The following is a 17,954-nucleotide window of genomic DNA, read 5'->3' on the forward strand; positions in this document are numbered from 1 at the left end:
TTTGCTATTAAGTTCTTTATTGGTATTATTACAGATTCTGTGTACACATGGAGACATCTCTATCTGTAGCCTCATTCCACAAACCACCAGATTTATAGAGACGCAAATCCTATTGTTTCATTCTGTCATCTGACTGACTTTCTGTTTGGTAATATTCTTGTTATGTTCTGCCACCAAAAGTCAATTTGAAAAAGGCAGCTACAGAGAAAGGAGAGAATGAGAGAAAGAGAGCGAGTGTGCACTGCATCCAGGAGGGCAGTGTAATAAGAACAGATTTAGAGATGTGACAGGAACTACTTGTTTTGGTATTGGTTGGGAACTTTTATTCAAATGGTATCTGTGGCTGTGAGACAAGACCTGTGCAAGTGAAGCAGTTCTCAGGAGGGGCAGGCTGGGCATCACCTGCATAGAGGGGAGGGGTTCGATGTCACACAGAAGGGTAGGACTCAGCTCTGCTTCGTCAGAGTGGCCCAGAAAGGACAGGGGTCAATGGGACATGTAGAAGGAAGGGTGCTAGTAACACATTGTGGGGGAAGGGACCGGTGAAAAGAACTGAGAGGCTGGGGGAGAGACTTGGGATGAATTTGAACTCCACGGAAGGTCTGCTTGACACCTGCTTTGGAATTCTTTTCCCTCGATGAGGTGGATGAAGCTCAGATCCCTGCTCATCTTCCGATAGGGCCGGCCTCAGTCAGACTGAGATTTTCATGCCTACTGACAGAGTTCAGTGGCTGTGATTGATGAAACCGCATTCACACTGAGGGTCCAGAGTGGGAGGAGACCCCCCTAGATGATAGACTTCTGTAGAATCCGTATCCTCAGATCTCTTGCCTGCACCTTCTCCTGCTGTCCAGAATCCCCACGCAGGGCGTAAGTTAGTTTCCACTACATCCATGTCCTCAGCATAGGATTCAGGCATCAACATGAATTGTATCCTGTTAACCTTACTGATGGTGACTGGTGAGTGACTGAGGGGATCTCTATCACAGTTAAGGAGTCTGTCCACAGCTGTGGAGCTGTGTTGGGGAAGGAGAGCTGGAGGGTGAAGGGCATGCAAGTTTGGGAAGTGGGTGATACATTACTCCTTTTCTCTACAGGCACAGTCATTTGTAGGACCTAAGTAAAACATTTTATTTTGGGCTTCAAACCTCCTGCCAATGCATGATAAAGTTCTTGGGCTAAAACATGGAGGCAAGCCGGGAAGGAATGGAGATAAGTTCCTGGACGGGTGTTTAGGAACTTATAAAAGACGTAGGAAACAGAGGAGCAGATATTCTGCTTTAAGGCTCAAAAGGAAGAGGTCAATTTTGCCCTTTGTATGTAATGTGCAATACGTAATGTGCTATAATAATAATAATCACCATCACCACCGCCACCATAAAAGCGTATACCTACATGGTACTTATATAATGGACACTGCTCTTTACATAGTAACTCATTAAATTTTTTTAAATTAATTTATTTTTGAGAGAGAGAGAGAGACTGAGTGAGAGTGTGAGCGCACACGCTTGTGTGTGGGAGACGGGGAGAGGCAGAGAGAAAGGGAGAGAGAGAATCCCAGGAGCCCAACAGGGGGCTCAAACCCAGAAACCCCTGATATCACAACCTGAGCTGAAACCAAGAGTTAGTTGCTGAGCCAAGTGAACCACCCAGATGCCCCTAACTCATTTTAATTCTTTAAACAACTTTATGCAATAAGTATTATTATTGTTTTTTTTTTTTTGATGAGGAAACCAAGGCACAGAGTAATTATAATGTGCCCATAATGAAGTTGGTATGCCTCTGTAATTAGGGATTTATGCTCTCTTACCTAGTTAGGGACAGATACCCTAACCTCTCTGAACCTCAGTTTCTGTATGTACAACATGAGAAAAATATCTATCTTTTAAGGACATGCAATGATTTCTATACCTATATTAGACTAAGTGGAGTTAACCAAGTTAAGTGGGGCAGGGGCTGGGAAGGCCGTTTTAGACAGAGGAGCCAGTAAGTGTGAAGGTCATGAGGTGTGACATGTTTAACTAAAAGACCATCTGTGTGGTTGGACTGCAGAGGAAGGAAGTAGATTAAGAATCATATAGTAGAAGGTCTTCTAGTTTTAATTTTAGAAATGATCTGGAATATAATAGGAATCCTTTAAAGAGCTTTAAATATATTACCACATTTATGATTTTAAAATATTCATGTGACTTCAGTATGGAGACTGAGATATGGGTTGTGGTGGGAAAGATCTGGGGGGAAATTTAAGAGACTGTTACAACTCTCAGGGCAACAGAGTGGACTAGAGTGGTGGCAGTGAGGATGAAATAAAGTAAAAGGGTTCCAGAGGTAACAAAGACATAGAAGTTGTGATCAGTTGAATGAGAGGAATGAAGGTAGGAAAAAGTAAAGAGTGTCATCCAGACTTCTGATTGGGTGACTGGTGGTACAATTTACCAAAATAGGGAACACTGGAAAAGAAGGAGGTATTTGAGGAAGGAGACAAGTTACATTTTTGACTTACTGGGTTCGAAGTGCTTTTGAAATATCAAATGGAGATGTCTACCTGAATACGAGGGTCAGGAACTCATGACAGGAGTCTGAGCTGGGATACAGATTTGGGGATTTGGGAATTTTGAAAGGATTTGAATTCATAGGAAAGCGGGGAAAAGATTGCTTGACAATAATTTACAGAAAAGAAATGTGTAAAAGATAGAACTATGAAGAATTCCAACCGCCTTTCTTGGTTTAAAGTTTTTAGTTTGAAATAATTATGCACTTATAGGAAGTTTCAAGAAATGTACAGAGGAGTCCCATGTACCCTTCCTGTAGTTTCCACCATGGTAACGTTTTTTATAACTGTGGCCCAATAAGAAACCATGGGATTGACATTGGTATGATCCACAGAGTTTATTCACCTTTCCCCAGTTTTACCTGTGTGTGTGTGTGTGTGTGTGTGTTTAAATCTGTGCAATTTCACATGTGTGGGTCTATGCCTCCACCACCATTTTCAAGACACAGAATGGTCCATCACCAGAGCCTCCTTCCTTATGCCCATCCAGCAACACACCATTTCATTCTCCCTCCTCCACACTGCCCCCCCCCCCTGCAAACCCAGGGCAACTACTAGTTCTCCATTTCTATAATTTTGTTGTTTCAAGAATATTATATAAATGGAATCATACAGTATGTTGTATTTTAGGATTGGCTCTTTCCACTTAGCATAATTCCCTAGAGATTTGTCCTTTATTTTTTTTTTTTTATTACTATTATTCTGTGGAATGGTGGTACTCTGGTTTGCTTAATCATGCATCCATTGAAGGACATCTAGGTTGTGTTCAGGTTTTGACTTTTACAAATAAAGCTGCTGAATTTGTGTCATAGTAAGTTTTTGTTTGTCTGGGTCGTAAGTCCAAGTTGCAATTTCTGACATATGGTAATTGTGTGTTTAATTTTATAGCATATTGTTTTTCAGGTTGGCTGCACCATTTTAGATTCTCACCAACAGCGTATAAGTGAGTGATTTGCTCTACTTCCATGCCAGCATTTGGTGTTGTCATCAAATTTCAGTATTTCCATACTAGCTGTTCTGTTAGATACATAGTAATACCTCATTGAAATTTTAATGTTTATTTCCCCATTGACTGAGGATGTTGAATATCTTTTCATATGCCTGTTTACTTTATGGATATTTTCTTTAGGGAAGTGTTTTCTCTTTTGTGTTTTGTTTTTTGCCTCTTTTATAATCAGACTGTTGAGTCTGAGAGTACGTATATGGATCAGATGCAAGTCTTTTCTCAGCTAGGAGGTTTGCACATACATTTCCCAGTCTATAACTTGTCTTTAAACTGTCTTCGGAGGGTCTTTTATAAAGCAATTGTTTTTAATATTGATGAGTATGACCAGGGAAGTTAGCGTTAAGTTGTTCCTTAAGTCCCCAGGTTCCTTAGGCAGTCTCCTTACTTCTTTGCATTTATTCAGAGTCTTTCTATCTTTGTTTATTGTGTTTTTTTGTGCAGTGGTTTTTAGTTGAGAAAGTGAAGAGCTGGGGGAAATGGGGCTACTCCTTCTTGGATCAAATGGAAAGGTGAGCTCTAATGCTTTAGGGGCTGCTAGAAGATGAGAGGTGGGTAAAGTACCTTATGAGGCAGGAGAAAATAAAAATGTAATTTACACCAGTCAGAGGAGGCTGTTTCTAGGAGGAGGAGGTAGTTAATGTGTTCTGTGTCTGTGACAAGTTAAGAAACTTAAGCTGCAGACAAACTGGAGGCAGATGTTGCATTATATAGAGTTAAGATTTGTCCAGTTGAAGTATGATTCAAGGACATGAGGACAAGGGAGTTCTGAAGAGTAATAACATCATTAAAATGATGAATAAAGGAATCTAACTCAGAGAGGAAAGGTAAAACAGGCAAGAACAGATTGGAATGGAAGGAAAGGAGGCAATGTGTAAGTTTCTAACACATTCTTAGAATCAGTGACTTTGTAAAGCTCAGTCAAGAGTGAGTTAGGACACTAGGTGTTTGTTGGAAGGAAATCTGAGAATTTTTAGAATAAATAACCCATATTTAGTTGGGGTTATTAGGAGAAAACCTGTTCCTCAGCTTTCCTTGGAAGTCCCTGTGGCTCGAAGGAGCTCTGTCTTGTTGCTACAGGTAAGAAGGAGCTAGTGTAGTGCATACTCCCTAAAGGCTAACCAGAGAAGGTCTGGAGACAGGGATAGATTGTGGGAATTAAATAAGACTTAGATTTACGCACTAGAATATCTTAGAGTAAGAAGGAATGTGAAGACTGTGTCAATGGTTCCCAACTTTTTTGAGCATGAGAACTCCTTTTAGTCTTAAAATATTTTTTTCTTTATTCATTCATTCATTCATAGTGCAAGTGGGGGAGAGGGGCAGGAGAGAGAGAGAGAGAGAGAGAAAGAGAAAGGAGAGAGAGAGGGAATGAATTACAAGTAAGCAAGTAGGCTCCACTCTTAGCATGTAGCCTGACACAGGGCTTGATCCCACAACCCTGGGATCATGACCTGAGCCAAAATCAAGAGTCAGATGCTCAACTGATTGAGCCACCCAGATGCCCCTATTTTGAATCTTTTAATGATAATTTTTGATTGATTTATGTAATGACAAGGTAAATTAACTATCTTTGTTAAAGCAATGTGTATCTTATTATTAAAATACTGTTTAACTGGATTTCCTGCCACTTTTACTTTTGAAATAGATCTTATGTCCATGCATCCACTGAGGTGCTCATCTCCAATTCCACCACTCCCACATTAGTGCAAGGTACATCACTATTTGCCAGGTCTATTCAGTAAGCCCAACTGTTTCTACAATCCATTTCTAATCAAAATCCAGTGATGTTTTAAAAAAATAATTGGATCACATAACTTCTGTACATTCAAATTCTTTAATAGATTTTTAGTACACTTAGAATAAAATCCAAATTCCTGACTATGGCTTTCAAGCCCTGCTTGACAAGGTCCCTGCCTCCTCTCAAGGCTCATCTTAGGCCAATCTTTTCCTTTCCCACTAGGATTCAATTTCCTTGGCTCTCTTCAGACCCCTGAGCATTCTCAGTTATTTCCCATCTGTGAGCCTTTCCAAATGCAGTTCCTTTCCTGAAAAGCTCTTTCTTCTGTTCTTCCCATGGCTGGTTTCTCTCATCTTTGATGTCTCAGATTAACTGTCACTTACCCAGCAAGTACTTCTCTGGCCAACCAAACTAAATTAGATCCGTCATTTACCCTCTCTTATTATTCTTTCTCATGGAAAATTCTATCTCTTCATAACTTATAACTATCTATTGATGTGTTTATTTGCTTATTGCCTATCTCCCTCATTTCATGAAGGCAAAGTCTACCTTCTATGTTGAATATCCTTTTATATTAACATCGAATATGTTGCCTAGCACATAATAGATCTTCAGGAAATATTTTTTTAAATAAATGCATGCATATATGAATAGGAAAACAGTACACACACATATACAAGACATTAGCTCTTACTCTTTTTTTTAAAATATATTTTTTTTTTTTAATGTTTTATTTATCTCCAGGAGAGAGAGAGACAGCGTGAGCAGGGGAGGGTCAGAGAGAGAGAAAGGGAGATACAGACTCTGAAACAGGCTCCAGGCTCTGAGCTGGCAGTCAGCACAGAGCCCGATGCGGGGCTTGAACCCACGAACCGCGAGATCACAACCTAAGCAAAAGTCGGACACTTAACCGACTAAGCCACCCAGGCGCCCCTAGCTCTTACTCTTCTGATGATGCTTACTTCACTTATGGATTCAGAGAACTATTTCATTAATTTCAGAGCCTCCCAGTGGATCCCTGCATACAAGATGAATTTTACTCCAGTTGCTCACTAATTAATTTGTACAATACATGCATATTGAGTTCCTACCATGCACCAGACACTGTTCTAGATAGTGGGGAATAGTGTACACATTATTGCTCCTTCACTACTTATTGTCTACAGGTGAAAACCCTAGGACCCAAAAACATAAATTGACAAAGCAAGAGAAACCCAAATTGGAACAAAATGACAAAGACAAGAAAGGATCAGAGAAAATCTCCAGAAACAATAACAAAACAAGTAATAAAATGGCAGTAAATACAAATCTATCAATAATTACTTTGAATGTAAATGGACTAAATGCTCCAATCAAAAGAAGTGTAAGAATGGATTTTTAAAAAGGCCCAACCAGGGGTGCCTAAGTGGCTCAGTCAGCTAAGCATCTGACTTGGACTCAGGTCATGATCTCATGGTTCATGAGTTTAAGCCCCACGTCGGACTGTGTGCTGATAGCTCAAAGCCTAGAGTCTGCTTCGGATTCTATGTCTCCCTCTCTCCCTGCCCCTCCCCAGCTTGCACTCTGTCACTCTCTCTCTCAAAAATAAATAAACATTAAAAAATTTAAAAAAAACCCCATCTATATGCTGCCTACCAGAAACTCATTTTATACATGAAAACACCTACAGATTGAAAGTAAGGGAGTGGAGAAACATTTATCATGTAAATGGATGTCAAAAGGAAGCTGGAGTAGAAATAATTATATCAGACAAACTAAACTTTAAAACAAAGACTGTTATAAGGTAAAAGAAGGGCACTATATAATAGTAAAGGGGACAATCCAACAAGATCTAATAATTATAAATATTTATGCCCCCAATATGAAACACCCGAATATATAAAACAATTAATAATAAGCATAAAGGAACGGATTGATAATAATACAGTAATAGTAGGGGACTTTAACATCCCACTCACATCAAGGGATAGATCATCTAAACAGAAAATAGGCAAGAAAACAGTGCTTTGAATGACACACTGGACCAGATGGACATAACATATATTCAGAACATTCCATCCTAAAACAGCAGAGAATACACATTCTTTTAAGTGCTCATGGAAAATTCTCCTGAATAGGTCACGTTAGGTCATAAAACAGGCCTCTACAAATACAAAAAAGATTGAAATCATACTGCACACCTTTTTTTGACCACAATATCATGAACCTAGAATTCAACCACAAGAAAAATTTTGTAAAGACTACAAATGCATGGAAGTTAAACTACATGTGACTAAAAATTAACCAGGAAATGAAAGAAGAAAATTTAAAAATATATGGAAACACGTAAATATGAAAACACAACAGTCCAAAACCTTGGGATACAGCAAAAGTAGTCCTAAGAGGGAAGTATATAACAATACAGGCCTACATCAAGAAGCAAGAAAAATCTCAAATAAACAACCTAACCTTACACCTAAAGGAACTAGAAGAAGAACTACAAATGAAGCCTAAAGCCAGTAAAAGGAAGGAAATAATATAGATAAGAGCAGAAATAAAGAATGTAGAAAGAAACGAACAAAAAAACAATAGAACAGATCAATGAAGCCAGGAGCTGGTTCTTTGAAAATATTAATAAAATTGGCAATTCATAAAATCACAAATGAGAGAGGAGAAATAACAACCAGCACCACAGAAATAGAAATAATTATAAGAAAATATTATAAAAAATTATGCAAACAAATTGGACAACCTAGAAGAAATGGATAAATTTCTAGAAACATATAAAGTACCAAAACTGAAACAAGAAAAATAGGAAACTTGAACAAATAAGTAACCAGCAAAAAAATTGAATCAGCAGTCAAAAAAAACCTCCCAAGAAACAAAAGTCCAGGGACAGATGGCTTCACAGGCCAAAACATTTAAAAAACAGTTAATACCTATTTTTCTCAAACTATTCCCAAAAAATAGAAAGAAGGAAAACTTCCAAATTCATTCTATGAGGCCAGCATTACCCTGATACCAAAACCGATAATGACATCACTAAAAAAGAGAACTATAGGCTAACATCTCTGATAAACATGGATACAAAAATTCTCAATAAAATACAGCAAACTGAATCTGTTAAAAGAATCATTCATCACAATCAAGTGGAATTTATTCCTGGGCCATAAAGGTGGTTCAATATTTGCAAATCAGTCAATGTGATATACCACATTAATTGAATAATAAGGGTCATATGATCTTTTAATAGATGCAGAAAAAGCATTTGACAAAGAACATCTATGCATGTTAAAAGCACTCAACAAAGCAGGGTTAGAGGGAACATACCTCAACATAATAAAGGTTATATATGAAAACCCCACAGGTAATATCATCCTAAATAGGGAAAAACTGACACCTTTTTCTCTATGGTCAGGAATTAGAGGGTTGTTCACAGTAATCACTTTTATTCAACATAGTACTAGAAGTCCTTAGCTTCAGCAATCAGATAACAAAAAGAGATAAAAGGCATCCAAATCAGCAAAAAAGTCAAATTTTCACTATTTGCAGATGACATGATACTCTATATAAAAAACCTGAAAGACTCCACCAAAAAATTGCTAGAACTGATACATGAATTCAGTAAAATCTCTAGATAAAAAATCAACATTCAGAAATCTGTTGCATTTCTATATACCAATAATGAAGCAGGAGAGAGAAATTCAGGAATCAATCCCATTTACAACTGCACCAAAACCTATAAGATACCTAGGATAAACCTAGTCAAAGAGGTGAAGGACCTGTACTCTGAAAACTAAAACACTGATGAAAGAAATTGAAGATGACACAAAGAAATGGAAAGACATTCCATATTCATGGTTTGGAAGAAATATATTATTAAAATGTCTATACTGCCCAAAGCAATCTACGTATTTATTGCAATCCCTATCAAAATACCAACAGCATTTCTCACAGAACTAGAACAAAGATTCCTAAAATTCCACAAAAGACCCGAATAGCCAAGGCAATCTTGAAAGAAGAAAATGTTCAAAATGGATTAAAGACCTAAATGTGAGACCTGAAACCATAAAAATGGTCTCTGACATTGGCCATAGCAACTTCTTTCTAGATATGTCTCCTGAGGCAAGGGAAACAAAAGCAAAAATAAACTATAGTAACTTCATAAAATAAAAAGCATCTGCACAATGAAGGAAATAATCAACAAACTAAAAGGCATTCTAATGAATGGGAAAAGGTATTTGTAAATGACATACCTGATAAAGCATTAGTATCCAAAATATATAAAGAACTTATAAAACTCAGTACTCCCCAAATGAATAATCCAATTAAAAAATGGGCAGAAGACATGAATAGACATTTGTCCCAAGACGACATACAGATGGCCAAAAGATACATGAAGAGATCCTCAACATCACTCATCAGAGAAATGCAAATCAAAACCACAATGAAATATCGCCTCACACATGTCATAATGACTAAAATAAAAAACATAAGAAACAAGTGTTGGGTGAGGATATGGAAAAAAAAGAAACCCTCTTATACTGTTGGTGGGAATGCAAACTGGTGCAGTCACTGTGGAAAGCAGTATGGAGGCTCCCCACAAAGTTAAAAACCCTGTGATCTAGCAAATATACTAATTGAAAGAGATACATGCACCCCAATGTTTATAGCAGCATTATCTACCGTAGCCAAACTATGGAAGGAATCCAAGGATCCATCAACTGATAAATGGGTAAAGAAGACGTGATAGAGATTCACAATGGAATATTACTCAGCCATAAAAAGGAATGATATCTTGCCATATGCAATGACATTGATAGAGCTAGAGAGTATTATGCCAAACAAAATAAGTCAGAAAAAGACAAATACCATATGATTTGACTCATATATGGAAGTTAAAAAACAAAGCAAACAAGCAAAGGGGAAAAAGAAAGAGAGACAAACTACAAAACAGACTCTTAACTACAGAGAACAAACTGATGGTTACCAGAAGAGAGGTGGAGATGTGTATGAAATAGATAGATGTTGGGTATTAAGGAGTGCACTTGTGATGAGCACTGGGTGTAATATGGAAGTGTTAAATTACTGTATTGTACACTCAGAACTAATACAGCACTGTATATTAACTAACTAGAGTTAAAATAAAAACTTAAAAAATAGTTTTCTATTTTCCTGCCATTCCTAAACTTGAGAGCAGGATTTGATATGCTTTGTTTAATCCATCAACCAAATGCCACCAAGAACATAGCAATAATGAAAATAGTGATGTTTTTTTTTCTTTATACAGTGGGAAGAACATACTCCAGAGAACCTCAGAAGTGCTCCAGATGGGAGGGGCATCTTATGGGGTTTGAGTTTGTGCTGGATAATTTTGAAGATGGACTTAGAGAAATGGGATGAGCTCAGAATTGGGTTTCTCAAAAGTTTTTTTTTAAGGACAGTGGAGGATTAAAATAGAGTTGTCACTGATAAAAAAAAATAGCAATAATGCAGAGAAAAGAGATATCAGTTAATATCTGATGTGTAGTCATTTGGGGATCATGAAAGGGCTTTGTCTCTTTTTAAACATTGTTTTGCACTTCATCAATATAAAAATATACTTGAAGCTGAATTAGTAAGAAATAACATTTACTAACACACATTGTACATGAAACATTTTTCCAAACAATTTACATATATTATCACGTATATTTCTCACAGAAACCCTAGGAAAGAAGTTGTTATGATCTCAGTGCACATGTAAGGAAATTAACGTAGAGATCTACATGATTTGTTCAAGTTCATACTACTAGTAAGAATACAGCCAGAATTTGAATTGAGGCATCTGTTTCCAGAGGATAAGTAGTGTACTACACTTAAGTATTTCTACAAGTATCTCTCCCTATATTCTTATGCCAGAATTAAAGTTTTAATTTTAATTAATTATTTTTTTTTTTTCCTGCAGGAGTAATGTGACTGGTCTCAAATTATCCCTGTAGTTGACTAGTAGGAAAAGTCAGGGAGCTGTAGGAAAGTCTGCATTGCTTGACTATGGGTACAGCCAAGAATCCTTAAGCCTTTGGAAGTTTAGAATGAGCTAAGTTACCCTGGAAGCAGTAAATAGGGTGAAGAGAGGCAGGGAGGTACTGTAGAAGACAGATGCATAAGTGAGATTTGCAATCAGATGGACTGAACTCTGAATTCTTGAACCAACCAGTATTCACTAGTCATATGACCTCAAGTGTGCTAATGTTAAATTATTTAAATTAAAAAATATATAGTTGACACACAATATTACATTAGTATCAGGTATACAACATAGTGATTCAGTGATTCTACAAGTTTATACATTGCACTATGCCCACCATAATTGTAGCTACCATCTGTCACCATACTAGCTTTTAAAATATCATGGACTGTATTCCCATGACTTATTCATTCTATAACTGGAAGCTTGCACCCATTTTTTTCCATTCCCTCATCTCCCTGCCCACTAGTAACCATCAGTTTGTTCTCTGTTTGTATAGGCGTATTTTTCTTTATTGTTTGTTTATTCATCAGATTTTTTTTAGATTTCACATATGAGAGAAATCATGTGGTATTTGTCTTTCTCAGTCTGACTTATTTCACTTAGCATAATACCCTCCAGGTCTATCCATATCATTGCAAATGGCACTATCACATCCTTTTTTATGACTGCCTAATATTCCACTATATCATCTATCTTGAGGAAGAAAAACAAAGCTGGAGGCCTCACAATTCCAGGTTTCAAGTCAGACTACAAAGCTGTATAGTAAAGCAGTATGGTGCTGGCACAAAACAGATCACTGGAACAGAATAGAGAGCTGGAAATAAACCCATGATTATATGGTCAGTTAATCTATGACAAAGAAGACTAGAATATTTAATGTGGAAAAGATACTCTTTTCAATAAATTCCTAATCCATAAGATAATATAAAATCTATACACCCTATAGTTTTTTTCCTGTGAAAAATTTATAAAAAGTACATCAAGTGTTTAGTATAGTGTTTGTACAGTATGGTTATCTAGTACCCTAGAGTAGGGGCTAAGTAATTAATAAGTGGTAAGTATTTATATTAACTGATACTGGCATCCTGAAATCTCTATAAGCACCCTGAGTTCTCTTTAGTCAGTCAGTTTATATCCCTTGATTCTCTTCTCTTTGTGTTCCAGGTGGTGTTTCATTTGTTAGTGAAGAGATGGAAGAGTTGAATCATCTCTACTTATTCTACCTGAATTCAAGTTATCAGTCTTGTGTGGGAACTCTGATTGCCCCCCAGTGGGTGTTGACGGCAGCGCACTGCTTCTTACCGTAAGTGATGGGGACCCAGCCACTCTGTTCCAAGGCTCCAAGGTTGGGACTCAGCACTTCTTGTGGGAATTCTAAAAAATTTGTGGTCAAAAATTTCTAGTGCTATCATGGTAAAAGGGAGTTCAGCTACTCAGATAACACTTGACTAAGGAATGTTCCACATTCTTATGTTTGACATGTCCCAAAGTGGTAAGTAATATGGTGTAATATGATACCTTACATATAGGTAAAAATCACCTTGCAAATCATTCTTTTTTTAAAAAAATTATGTATTTATTTATTTTTGAGAGAGAGAGAGAGAGAGAGAGAAAGAGTGAGCAGGGGAGGGGGCAGAGAGAGAGAGACAGAATCCCAAGCAGGCTCCATACTTTCAGCACAGAGCCTGATGTGGGGCTTGAACCCACAAACCATGAGATCATGATCTAAACAAAAACCAAGAATTGGACGCTTAACTGACTGAACCACCCAGGTGCCTCCATCAAGTTGTATACTTAAAACACCAGTACTCGTTAATTCCCAAGGTATGGAAGTGGAGTGATGCGGGTCATTAAGTGATCTCTCATTTAGAAAGACAAGAGAGAAAGAATCTTGTCATGAAGGCTTCTTTCCTTTTTGTTTTAATGTATCAGTCAAATGAACAACCTTGCTCTTGTCAAAACTTCCTCCAAGGGGTCACTGTAATTTCTTATTGTCCTTGGGTAATTATGCCAATTGAAGAGATATCATATGAATTTAAACACAAAGGGAGCATGTGTTTGGTACAGAGAGCCACATAGACTAAGATGATCCAATGAGAACTGCAACACTCAGTAAAGACACATTGGCCACAGACCAGTCATCCCCATCTGAGCACCCAGCAGAATCCTTCACTCTAAGCAGATGAAACCAAGCATTGTAGTTATCAGAACCCAACAAAAGCAAGGAAAGGCCTTATAATGTATAATGTCTTGTAAAAGCGAGCCAAAGCAAAATTTGTCTAAAGGATGCTGCTCTGATGAGATCTTTTAAAACTGTCAGTCCTTGGGATTGGCTAAAGGATGAACTTACCAGGCCTCTTCCTGTTCTGTCTTTAGACTTTATCTGATAACTCTCCAGAAGGTGACAAAGAGACTGAGACACAAATGGTATTGTTGTTAGGAGGCAATATAAACTTAGCATTTGGGAGCTCAGCAACAACAACAAATTGATGCTCAGTACCAGAGTGGTACCTATCTCACTGTTGTGGGCTAGAGAAATCCCTGAGTGGCTGATTCAGGGGCCTCACGGGAGTGCCCTGTTCTGAATTTAGGGTTTTGAGCCATGTTAGTGAATGGATCTTAACTGGATCTCAGTGGAACACCAGGATCTTTGACTACTGTTTTTCCAAAGATCCACCAGAAAACCTGTTAATCCAACAGTTTTGATAGACAGGAGTAAAGCACAGTATATTCAGGTGACCCTCCATAGCTTTAAAATACTTAAACTCTCAAAGCTGTTACTCATTTCCTCTGTACAATTTCGCATTTCCTGTCCCCTCCAACTCACAAAGGAGCCTCCCTAACAGAGCCTACTACTTTCATAAAAGCCTTGACTATCCATCTGCATGCTTCTATCTGCTATTTCTAGGTCTTGAATGGGAGCTTCTCTCGAGAATTATGCTAAGAGTAGAGACCAAGCCACTGCACTGCTTAACTCTTGAGGCACCATCCCCACTATAGTCTATGTGAATGGCAACCCACTGGCTTGTATAGTGCACAGCCTTCATGACCACATGTGGCAGCTGCACGTAAAAGATCAAATGGACAAATATGAGAGGAAAAGATTAAATGGGTTACTACAGAAGGAAATTGTGTGTGTGTGTGTGTGTGTGTGTGTGTGTGTGTGTGTGTGTGTGTGTGAGGGGGGTGATTAGCCTTGTGACCGTGAGTGCCAATCTTTTTTATCTTTTTTATTTTCCAGAGATCTTTGGGTCATCTTCCATGATAGTTCCGCAAATCTTCGAGACTTTCATGGAGAGATTTTACCTTATGAGAAGATCATTATTCACCCAAACTTCACTGCCACCTCTCCTAAAAATGACCTCATGCTGATAAAGTTGTCTGTACCTTTCACGTTCTTCTCCACCAATATTTTTCAGTTGCCCACTCTCAAGAATGTAGTTAAAGATTGCTTGATCTACACTTGGTTACAGACTAAAGACTTTATTGGTGAGTGACTATCAAAAAGAAGAGATAGTTCTTGGATATATTCACATCTTCAAGATCTCTGAAGAATTAGGGGATGGAATTGGAGCTTAGAAGCCTAGTGCCAGATTTCTAAGCACAGGTGGAAATCTAGAAATGGAACAAGCGGCATTGGTTTTCTAGAGTAGAAGAGATGATCTTTAGGGCTATGAGAATCAAGTCCTACGTCAAGGTGTTACATGTGTGTATCACATTGGCACACCCTGCAGGGGCTGGAACTCAGGGATCTATGTTTGAGTATTGATTCTACCATTCATTGTAGGTTTATGAACAAATTCTTTAACTTCTTTGAATCTTAATTTGCAAATTGGTAAAAATCCTATTTTCCCCTTACCTAACAGGAGTGATATTGTTATCAATTACAATGATAATGACTACTATTTGCTGATCGCTGATTATCTACCAGGCGCTAAACATCCTATACATATTATACAGTCACCATCACATATCATGTAGATAAGTTTCCTTGGGATTGATACGTTATAAAAGAGTAAACTAAGACTCTGCGAAATTAATTATCCAAGATCATGAACTTGGTGATGACAGAGCTTGGATTCAGATCTTGTTTGATGTGTGGAGTTTCTTACCACCCACCACCCCTTGGTGCTAATCATCTGTCAGAGATGATAAACAGAGCAGGAGGAGGTGTTTGATCCATGGTGCATTCCATCACTACTTCTTCTGAGTCCATTCTTACTGAGAAGAAGGCCTGAAGGAGCTGGGAGAAGGATGCCTTATGAAAAGGCGAACAGGAATGAAAGTCTCCTTTATTTCTTGTGCTTAGGAAATTCACATAGTAAGCTGCAAAGTGTCACGGCTCAGTTGAACTTTAATGTAAACTGCAAAGGAATACTGGGCGAAAAACTCCTTGAAGACATGTTCTGTATGGGACCCACGCTGGGAAGTCAGGATCACTGCCAGGTAAGTCTTCTTACCTCAATCGTGCATAAGTTCTGTCTATGTCTCTCCTCCTTCATTGAGTGTCTGTCTGGATTTCTCAGTCAGGCTAGGAGCTCGGAGAATAAGAGGCTAAAGAATGATGACTCTTCTCCACCCTGTGATAGGGATGAGAGAAGTAGATTTTAGGGGAGTGGAAAGCTGTCTCCCAGATAGTTCTTTGAAATGTCTGTCTAGGGATGAGTGGGAGGTGTAAGGGTAGTTAGTGCATTGGAAACAAGCTTTCAAACTAGATTCTTATATCCTGGACCCCTTTGCATGGCAAATATCATGGCTTTCATTTCTGTTCAGGTATTGAGGAACTCTCAGGGGGGAAGGAAGTTCTGATTCCTCTACTCTATCTGGCAGGTGGTCACAGCTGCACCAGCCATATGTGGTGGTGAATTACAGGGAATTTTGTCTTGGGAAACCGGATGTGTTCTAACAGGATACATTGTTGTCTTCACTGACCTACACAGCTACGTGCCATGGATCAAGAACATTGTTTCTACAAAATAAGCTGAAGTAGAGCTCCATTGATACCCTTACCTCCCAGCTGATCCACGGCAACCACATTGTATACCACAGTCCCAGGCTTTCCTAGGACCCAGGCTTCACTGGTGTTTTAAAAGAGATCGTTGATGATCCCTGGGTGTTGGCATGACTCTAGTCTCTTTTTTCATTAGTTAATGATAGATGAAATTGATTTTAAACTAAAGCCTATCCATTTTCATATTGAATATTTGAGAAATTTGTTTCTGAAATATGAAATGCATTTTTGTTTTGCCCCATGCTGTGAAATACTGGGATTTCCTAAAATTCAAATTGCCATCCAGTTGATTAAATCACTCACTTTCCCAAAGATTCAGAAAACCAAAACATTTTCCTTTAAAAGACTCTTATGGGGATCAGACATAATATGGGAAACACTTTGTATGCAGAGGAATAGTATAGGGATTGGCAGCAGTTAGTAATTTTGACAGTTTCCACCTGTTTCACTCTTTTGCCTAATTAATTCCTACTACTCCGGGTGGCTAACAGTCCTTTCTGTCGTTATCACATGCCAGGCTGTGTATTGTCATCAGCCAACTGAACTAGTTGCAACTGAACTTTTTACTGAGATGACCTTCCTAACAACCTACTATGATTCCTGTCTTTTGTTTTTTTCTGGCCTCATACCTAGAGGTCTCGCTCTCTCCATTCTACTGCATTGGTTCTAGGCTGAATCAGGTATTTTAATTATAAGCCTTTCCTTATTGATTAGGTCATAAATTCTTCCATTATTGGGCATTTTTACTTCTTCATATCTTCTGGACTTGAGTTTTCCTTGTATGAACTTCCCTTCTCTCCTTCTCATCTCCTCAATTTGAAAAGGAAAGTGTAAGTCTGCCTCTCCAGCTGTCTGTCTATCTATCTATCTATCTTTCTATCTATCTATCTATCATCTATCTATCTATCTATCTATCTACCTACCTACCTATCTACCTACCTACCTATCCATCTAATCAATATCTCATCATCATTTGTTTATCTAACTGAGACTGGGCTGTCTGTCACACAACTTATTTTGGGAGTGCGCAAATACTTTTCTAATTATCCTGTCAATTTCACCTAAACTCCAATCCTGTTTATGATTGGTTCCCAAGACTATTTTAAGTTAGTCTACCAAGAATTTCAGGTGTCACATCCACCCTCTTCTCCTGACATTCCCACCAACCACTGCTCATTTCCTTTCTGATTCCTTATGCTCTATACATGGGCTGGGGCTAATGTTCCATGACCTTCTAGGTAGCTTAAGTATATTGCATTAAAATGGATCCCTGATACCAACCAGCATATTTCAATGTAGTAAGTGCAGGACAGGAATGCTTGCCCTGTTTGGTCAAGTGGATGGCTCTTCTCTGTACTCTGGTTCCCCATCTTGTCTCCAACCTTGTGATTCAATCATGTCTGACCTTCAGCTCAGGAGGAGAGGGGTCATCTCTTGGGTACATAATTTTATTTATATATTACTTAAAAGATCCTTTCTGAATTCATGTGTTTATGGTACATATTTGGCTTCTATTTACCCCTCATTTATTTATTCATCTTAGACCCATTCCACCTTCCTGGGGAGTTCGTTCAGAAATCTGTTTATTAGTCTTCATTTCTGTTGGTTCCCTGAGTAAACTATTGTAACCTCACCATACTTGCCTACCACTTACTG

General features: G+C 38.2%; 1 protein-coding gene across 1 annotated transcript; it reads left to right on the plus strand.

Moving 5' to 3' along the window:
• The first annotated feature begins 483 nt into the window (after nucleotides 1-483).
• LOC120232986 (serine protease 58-like) lies at nucleotides 484-16,373 on the plus strand. The gene is made up of 5 exons (XM_039234037.1): nucleotides 484-960; nucleotides 12,452-12,590; nucleotides 14,529-14,776; nucleotides 15,597-15,733; nucleotides 16,118-16,373. The coding sequence occupies exons 1-5, from the start codon at nucleotides 924-926 to the stop codon at nucleotides 16,265-16,267; spliced, it is 711 nt and encodes a 236-aa protein (XP_039089968.1). The 5' UTR covers nucleotides 484-923; the 3' UTR covers nucleotides 16,268-16,373.
• Nucleotides 16,374-17,954: the final 1,581 nt, after the last annotated feature.

This window comes from Hyaena hyaena, unplaced genomic scaffold (assembly GCF_003009895.1).
Source record: "Hyaena hyaena isolate Hyena2069 unplaced genomic scaffold, ASM300989v1 scaffold_82, whole genome shotgun sequence".
NCBI classification, from domain to species: domain Eukaryota; kingdom Metazoa; phylum Chordata; class Mammalia; order Carnivora; family Hyaenidae; genus Hyaena; species Hyaena hyaena.